General features: G+C 45.9%; 1 protein-coding gene across 1 annotated transcript in view; it reads left to right on the top strand.

Annotated features, from left to right (window-relative positions):
* Positions 1-8,935, top strand: part of DAB2IP (DAB2 interacting protein) — a 138,154-nt gene that overhangs the window by 38,262 nt on the left and 90,957 nt on the right. Inside the window, exon 3 of the mRNA XM_017745394.1 lies at positions 73-191. Within this exon, the coding sequence (XP_017600883.1) occupies positions 73-191 (119 nt within the window). The remainder of the gene's footprint in view (positions 1-72; positions 192-8,935) is intronic.

The raw sequence follows: 8,935 nt of genomic DNA, 5'->3' as shown, positions 1-8,935 counted from the left end.
GCACGGGCGGCACCGCTCCCGCTCCCCGCTCCCCTCTGCCCTGTAATTTAGTATTCTTGTCTCACCCCACAGGGGTTCCTCAGCCGTCGGCTTAAAGGCTCCATCAAAAGGACAAAGAGCCAACCGAAGCTCGATAGGAACAGCAGCTTCCGGCACATTTTACCTGGCTTCAGGAGTGTGGACCATGAAAGGTAAGGGGATGTTTCGCGGAGGGTGTGGGAGAGAGAAGGAAGATACTGATTTTTCCAGCTCTTGTTAAGATCTTGCTTATCTTATTCAGAGCAAGGGCTGCATCTCTGATAGAAGTAGACTTGGTTAATTGCAAGAGGGGTAGTTTTAATTTGTTGCTGAGGATGCGGTGCAAGCCCTCCCTTTTCAGGTTAAATTCCAGGTGCAGAGAAGCCTGACTGCTCTGCTTTCTCTTTCTCAATAAATCCTAAGTTGATGCACCCGCATATAAATAGCACAGAGATGCAGCAGCCAGAGCCGACTGATGCAGGTGAGGGAGGGAGTGGAGGGATGCTCCCACACTGGACTGCACCGATCACAACTGGGTTACACACGGTAGGAACAATACCATGGAACAATAACAACCATAATCTCCCCAAATGCCTGTCTCCCCCTCACACACATCTGTCTCCATCCTGCCGTTGTCTGCTGTCATTACACGGAGATGGAGCCTCGGCGTGTGGCTGGAGCTGCTGCTTGTCTGAGCCATGACAGGAGCTCAGTCCAGGAGGGATGTGTTGCAGGGAATGTGCAGATGGATCTGATAAAGCATTTCACGTGGGATGGCCAGTATTGGAGCAAATTTGGAGTAAAATAAAAGAGAAATGAGATCTTGGGTTTATTCTTCAGCTGGTTTAGAAAGGAGAGCAGCTCTTTAGTGGATTTGTGTGTATTTATGTATGTGTAGATTTATGTCAGTGTGAGCATCAGACAGGCACCGTTCGAGGTAAATTCATGTGGAAATTCACATGCAGATCAAGGTCATGGTTGGGGAAGACAGATTCCTTTACCAACCACAGAAACAGACCAGTGGTTTGCTTCCAAAAGGAAGATCTTTCAACCTTACACAAATCATTTTGGGGGGTGACAGAAACATTGAAGTGCCAGGAAAAGTCTGCATCTGAAAATTCCACCAGGCTGGACATACCCTGATGTAACCAGTTCAGAGCAGAGGCAGTTTAATACCCCAGGTACTTGAGAACCCATTGAGTGAATGCTTCACTTTGAAAAGGAATGACAACTTACTTTGTCTTAGCTGTACTTACTCATTGGAGGGGCCGTGAGCTTTTGAAGCCCGCAAATAACAATTGTCAATCTGGATTTTGCCTTACCTGACCTATTGCAGCCTCCTAGGCTTTTTCCTTCTGGATTCTGCAAGTGAAGTGATTGTGGTGGTTAGTGCCGAGTAAGATTTCAGGGATTACTATCTGGGCAGACAGAGTTGATTTGATTCCTGTGCTGCAGTTTTCCCAAACGCTCGAAGTAGGGCACTGTGTTCCAGAGGGAAGCGAGCGGAGCCGGGTGGCCGGGAATGTGCCTACAGGGTGCTGCTGCTCTGCTGGGAGAACAGGCAGATTAGGCAATGTTTCCTTTCTACCTGGATGAGTTTTGTTTTGTTCTGTGACTTGGCAGGATAGGATATGGGAATTAACTGTTCTGGCCAGCCCTGCAGCCAGAGTCATTTTCCCAAATTAAGCCTTGTAATTTCCCTGCCCTCCCAGCGCAAGAGCCCCGGAGCTGGCTGGGCTTCCAGAGAGCCAGATGTACTGCAACTTCTCCTTAAAGAGACTCAGGGAATGCTGCAATGTGTTTCCAGTGTAGAGCTGAAAGGGTGGCTTAGAGGAGAGGTGGCGCTTGGCAGCCTCAAATAACCAAAGATTTGCTTATATGAGTATGAGAAACTGAAAATGAATGATACCTTAATGATACCTGAGATTAGACCTTCTGTTAGGCAGGCATCACTCAAAAATGCACTTCCTCTGTGATACACAGACATCCCTGAGCTGCAGGACACTGAGACTCAGTGGCTTTTGACAGCAGGCTCTTAGTCCCTCGCTGCCATGGCAGTGTCAGATCTGTCAGGTGAGCAGGAGTCCTCTGCAGGAGAGCTTGGCCTTAGGGACTGTTGCTCTCAGAGAGGTGAAAGAAAAGCAGCAGCTGGGCCTCTCAGTCATGCAGCGAGGCTTTGGTTACAGAAGATAATTTTATCTTCCTGAACATTCCCATCCCATTGTATGTGCACAATGTATATGAAAGAGCTCCGGTCTTTCAGATCATTCTCGTGCATTTTCTGCTGTGCTTGTCGTGCTTGTAATCCAAGAACTGTTTCGCAGAAGCATTTGGTATTGGAATATACGCCTCTTAAATATTTGATTCTTGACTCCATCTTGTATTGAAGCTGATTGTTCAGGAACCACTCCTCTGCTCGTGGAAGTCACCGTTACAGCAGTGTTCTGTTCTGGAGCGTGGGCCAATTTCTGTGGGAATGCCACAGCAGAAATGAATAGTGCAGTAAATGCAGTCAAAACACTCCAGGCTGAAATACTGAGCTACAGTAGATCGTAAATGCTTCTGTTACTTGGCTTCTTTGTATCTAAATTGGGACTGTTCCTGCCCCTTATTTCCTTTATTTTTCCTTTTCTTGCATGTCCTGTTTATCCTTCAGATGAATATATGAAGTACATGAACTGTGCACATGCATGTTCAGACAGATAATGACATGGATGTGCCTTGTGTGTGGGGCAGAGAATATAAACAAATACATTTCACTAAATTACTGCGGGGTTCACATGGATAGAATTGGCCAAATTTTGCCAGTCTTGTGCATACTGGTTTTTTTTCCTGTTACAGAAACAGTAATACAGTTACTGCTAGTGAGTAAAAGAAGCAAAATCAGAGCAAGTGTAACTCACGTTCTGTATGAGAGGTGCATTAGTCTGGTACAGTCAGAGTATGTAAATATGAGATCTAAAGGAGGATTGTGGAATGAGTGTTTCTTTCAATTTGCTGGCTGGTCATATTGCTTGTTAGAGCTAAAAAGGGTTCCAAAAAGTGGCTTTTTGCTAACAATGTCTCCTGCCTCCTGATTTATTACAGCAGCTCACTAAGTTTTTATCGTGGAGCGCTGAATGCTTGGCTTTGTAGTGGCCTCTGGAATCAGCCACAAATCAAGCATTTGGCAGATGGATTTTTCTTAATTGGACCCACATTTCTCCTACAAAATTTGTGATGGAGAAAATTTCTGGGTTGGACATGGAGCACAGGGAGCAGAGCCAGAGAAGGGAGAGAAGGTTGTTCTGCTGCAGTTGTTAATTATTGGTGGGGATGCATTGCTGATTGTTTTCTTGTGGTGGCAAAGGTGATTTTATACCAGCACTGAGAGGGCAGGGCCACAGTATCACTGTGTGGGACAAATGCCTTCAGATTGTCATGATTTGGTGGGAAATGGTAATGTAATCCCTGAACTGATCATTGCTGGGGATGCTTTTCCTCAGTGCACCTAGAATCCATTTAATGCTAAGGGACTCTGGATTACCAACATTTGTGATTATTTTGCAAGGTTGTTTTTTTGGGTTTTTTTATAATTCCAGGAGATAACGTTCCATTTAAGCTTTTATTGGCACTACAAAAGCCTGAGCATATGGCTGATTGTTAAATGAGCCTCAGCCTTGGAAGGGGTACAGCCCTGCATTAATAACAGCAGTAACTTGCACTACTGAGACTTCCTCTTTAAACTCCTTTTTGTTTTTAGCCCATCCAAAATTTTTGCTTCTAACCCCCAGAGGGAAGAGGAATTGTACAAGTCATGTACTGCAACACATTTAATTCCTACTGTGGTGTCCATGCTGTCTGTTGTAGAGGGGCTTTCCACATGCACAAAACTTACTTTGGTGCATCAGGAACTGATGAACGTCTGTGCTCCTGCAGCAAACTCAGTTTGGGAGTTCTTGGGGATCTAATTACCATTTGTTTATTCCCAACAAACCTGATATGCCAAATATTTTTAGGCATGATGAAATTGGTTAAGTTTTATGAGAATCTGGTGAGTGCTGCATGGCGAAGGATGAAGAAGTTGCTCTATTTCCTCTGGAATTGGAAAGAGGAATGACTCATCCTGCAGAAGTAGGACACTGGCAGACCCCAGAATGCATGGAGGGCTTTCAGATCTGTGTGAACAAGTGCTGGAGAGCTGCTTCCTCTTCTGGCTCCTGCTTAAATGGCATTATCCAGGGAAGCTGTCTGAGTAGGAAAACCTACACCAGTGGGGATCCCCTGAAGGGCAGCCCTGACACCACACTACGGACAGCCGGGCTCTAAGGAAGATATTGTGAGGAAACACCGTGCAGTTTGTGCAGGCAACCATCCAGCCCCATCAGCAGTGACTGAAATGCAGAATAAAACATCTTGCACAGCCAGGAGCATCCAGCAGGACCCATGTCACTTGTGCCAGGGGTGATGCCTGTCCCCACTGTCCTCACATCAGAGAACAGATTTCAGCAGAAAACCAAGATTCAAGGACAGTCTCAGAATTGAGACTGGCCTTGTGTAGTACCTGCATTTATACCAAGGCTGCTTTGTCCTGGAATATGCAAATCAGCCTTTTAATGGGGTTCCTTTGCAAAATATTTCTTGAACCAGAAAGTTAATTACTGATCTCTAATTAATGGCTGTGTTAAGAGGCTGGAGTAGAATCAGCGAGAGCTGCTTTGAAGGAGAGATGCAGGAAGAAATTATCATTTCTTTCCATCAACTGTGATGTTCCTCATCTTCTTCTTGTGGTATTAGGAAGTTTAGACATTTTAAAAAGGAGGATGTTGTTAATGGAAAGAGGGCATTTTGAAAGGGTTTCTTTGGGAGGCATTGAAAGAAACAAAAATCATAATTTAATAACTCCAAGAGGGACAGAGATGGAGTGAAAGCAACGTGGGGCCTTTCAGCTTCTCCCAAGGCAGCAGCAAGGTCTCAACTGTTCCTCTTGTTAATTTGGCTTTTGCAGATACCTGTGAACTTGTATCAGAGGCCTGAGGTAAATGTGTTCCCCGTTCTCAAAGGAATACAGAGACACTTCCCTTTATCCTACACGTTCAAACCAACTTCCTAATGGAACGGGGGGTCACGCCTAATACCTGTCACTACTGACTAAATGAACTCCTGGTAATTCTTCAAGTCGTAATAAATGCCAAGGGAAGGGCTAAGAGGCTGGAGTGATTTTCATAGAATCATAGAATCATGGCAGAATTTTCCCAGCCTTTTTCCCAGTTCTGCACTCACTGGTTCCTGACAGCCCTGTGCCCCACGGGGTGCAGCCGGTACATTGACTCAACTCGGAGTCACGGAGCAAAATTAGAAAATCCTTCCTGCTTCGGCATATGCGGCTCTGCTGGGATAATTGGCTTCATGCATCTTACAATTAGCTTGCAAAAATATGTTTTGCATCCCTGACCTTTTCTCTATACGCAAGGCCATTGTTTCCCTGTCCTGCTTAATTACAAAATAGAGTGTTGTGTGAGGAGAGAGATGACATCGCTGGATCGTCGGCTCTAATTTGACGAGACATCGTAATGGGGAGTTTTCATACTGAGGGCACTGAATTAGTGTAGCGTGAAGGCACATTTCTCCAAACCTACTAAATAAGGAGAAGTTAATTTTCTGCTCTATCTTTTTGACGTTTGTAATCAAAGCATTGTATTCCAGCTGCAGATGGTTAGCGTGTGAGGGATGTTTGGGAAATGCCGACAATCGCGAGGCATTGTCTCCATGGCCAAGGATCAGGTTGATTAATGGATACAAGGATGCTTGCTTTCATTTTGCTGCTCTCCCAGTCTGAATACACATTATTGACTTGTGTGGCCATTGCCTGGCAGCTGGGATGTGGTGGTGCAGCAGTGCACACCTCAGGGGGACAAGCAGAGAGCTCCACTCGTGTCCCTCGAGCACAGACTGAGCCAGGGTGACAGTTCCACTGCGTTGTGGCCCGTGGTGTCTTGATACTCTTCAGGTCGAAGACAGGAACTGCTACTCCTTGCATCAACGTTTTGTTTCCAAACAGACCATTTATTCTGACTTGGCCCTGGTGAGGTTTTCATGTGCATGAATTTCAGTGCAATTACATTAGCATTACTCTTCATGTCAATAACCTCAAAGGAAAAAAAGAGAAAGAAAATGCCATCGCTGCAGCTTTTCTACCAGAGGATGCTTTCTGCTCCTTCTAGACTCTTCTCTTTTTAAATATCATCTCTTTACAATAGATACTGAGATACTTCTATCCCAGGCTTAAACACCCCCCTGCGGTGGGCAGGGACACCTCCCACAGCCCTGAGCAGCCTGGTCTGTGGAAGGGGGGTGGAATGAGATGAGCTTTAAGGTCACTTGCAACCCAAACCAGTCTGGGATTCTGTGATTCTGGCTCACGGGGAAAACTGCTCCTTATGAAACCATCGAGTGTACACTGAGAGGAACAATCCTGCTTTACCCAGCCCATTGCCTCCTGCCCACGTGTTCCACTTCCCCTCACACGATCTTGGGAAGGTCAGCAAGTGGATTCAATGGGAAATGATTATTTAAGGGGTGATTTTCTGTTTGGTTGGGGCACCGAACCAACTCCAGTAGCTGCAGAGAAGCAGGGAGATGGCAGAGCAGGGACTTTCCCTGTTTCTGGCACAGGCAGCTGCATTTAATGGGGTATAACTGTACTCTCCATTCCTGTCCCTCGTTGCTATGTGGGCCTGGGGGAAGGATGTCCAGTTGGCACCTGCCTCCAATTTCCCTCTTACATGGAATTTGCCATCTCCTAGGAGAGATCCATTGCATGTTGGTTCACACTTTGCTGTCCTCCTCTCATTTCTAGTGGCAATCAGTTTTAGCAATAAATGGTTTTCTCTCTTGGAAGGAAGGAAGGAAAGAAGGAAGGAATGTTTTTTAAAAACTTTTCAAACCAACTTCCACTCTGTTCTTTATTGAAACCTTGCAAAATCTCAATTGGAAAATCTGTGTGAGGGACAAAGAGTTGCAAGTGAACATGGAAGTGAGGTGGGGAAGGGTTCCAAGCCTTTGTTCAGAGCTGGGACATGCTGATGTTTGACGTGTGTTCCTTGTTATCCCCGTTGTCATTGCAGTGCTCGGGTACTGAAATCCACTGATTGTAGCTGGAGGCAGCAGCTGGAGCTCACTGCTGGCTCTGACTTGTACAGAGCACTGGCTGTAATGATGTTCAGGACTTGTGAATTCCAAATAACTCTGTCAAGTTCATCCATCAGCTGGGAGGGAAGGAAAAACCAGACTGGGGAAAAAAATATGCTTCTTCTTTGCCATATTCTTTAATAAAACCTTAGGATATAGAGCCTCTGAAATGGTTATTAGCGAGAATTCAAGTAGTTTGTTCACCTATGGATATCTTATGATAGTGATATTATTACTGTGCTTATCTGGTTGGCAGTGCTTACAATTCAAATTTTCAGTACAGCTACAGAATGTCTCACTTAGGTTCTGTTCCGCACAATTCAGGCCAGGTGTGATGAAAAAAGCAAGAACTGATTTTAATTGAATTAAACCAATGCATTTTAGCTGGAATGAAAATGTAATTTGTTTAAAAATACTGAACTGATTTGAATTAAAGCCAGAAATATGAATTTAGCTTTAATCCACGTGTGTTACATAAGTAATTATATGAGAAAGCGCTGTGGCATGCCTTGTGATTGATAATGTGCAGGAGGGTGGCATACCCTCGTTCCAAATGATGGAAATGTAGTAGGAATTAGAAAGCCAGAGCTGTTCTGTCAGGCTGTGCCCTTTGCTCACGTTTACAGATGTCTCTGGGATTAAGCTGGCCCTGTACCCTGCCTCCCCCACTCCAGGGGGGATTACCCACAACCCCATCCCAGCCCCCAGTGCCACCTCTCCGGCGGAATCCCTGTGCAGAGCGGGCCTGCGGCAGGTCCCAAGTGATTTACATAACTCGGCTCTATGTACCTTGAATTATTAATATTTTGCTGTCCTGGCTGTGTGGGGAGATTTGTTCCATTAGGGATGTGTTTGTTGCTATATAGTAGCACTTTAGATGATGGGAATACACGGAGAGAGAGAGAGAGAGAGAGAGAGAAGGATTTATATGTTAAATTCTTTTGGTGAGAGCAGAGTTTTTACCAATGCCTGCCTTCTGAGGATTGCAATGAAAGGCTCAGGGCTGCTGTTGCTCATCTTGGAGTCTGGTGTTTATCCTCTGCCTGGCCGTAATCCTCCTGGGCACCAGGCAAGGCCAAGTGCCATCAGGATGTGAAGAGTTTTAATCATGGCATGGCAGTGTCCGTGATTTCCCTGGATCGTGGCACCTCCTCACCTTCCCCAGTGCTCCCAGGGAAGGTGGCAGTGCGTGTTGTTTGTGCAGGTCCGTGTGGGTGAGCACAGCGCTTCTACAACAAGGTGTAATTAGTGAGTGACACAGGGCCACGTGCAGGGGGTACCTTGGAGGGTGCTGGGCACCCCGAGGCTCCGCCAGGCCCCGCCGGATGCTCCTGGTGCCTTTCCTGAACGGGATATTGCATTCGCAGAGGCTCTCTGCAGGAACCCTCTCCAGCTCCCCCGAATTAATTATTCACTGATCATCACTCAGACCTTATGGATTAGGGAGCAGGGAGCAGGGTTGGCAGGGGGTGGATGGAAGATGGAGCAATTTGGATTGCAATTAGTATTTCATTTCTTCCCTTGCTCCCTGTTTGCTTAAATTGGAGATTGCGTGTTAGAACCAAGCAAGGCTTTACATCCCAGCAGTGGAAGTGGAAGTTCCCTGTGCACCAGAAACCAGCAAATCCACTACAGGCCTTAAGCTTCCCAAAGGGATCAAACACTCAGTTTAAGAAGTTGAAATATCAGAGGAACATGTTCTGCTTAGAAAGTGGTGTGAGGGAACAGCAGTGCTTGGTCTGCTGGA

Source organism: Corvus brachyrhynchos, unplaced genomic scaffold (assembly GCF_000691975.1).
Source record: "Corvus brachyrhynchos isolate BGI_N302 unplaced genomic scaffold, ASM69197v1 scaffold59, whole genome shotgun sequence".
NCBI classification, from domain to species: Eukaryota; Metazoa; Chordata; class Aves; order Passeriformes; family Corvidae; genus Corvus; species Corvus brachyrhynchos.
Note: the sequence above shows the minus strand (reverse complement) of the source record. Positions and strands in the feature narration are given on the sequence as shown.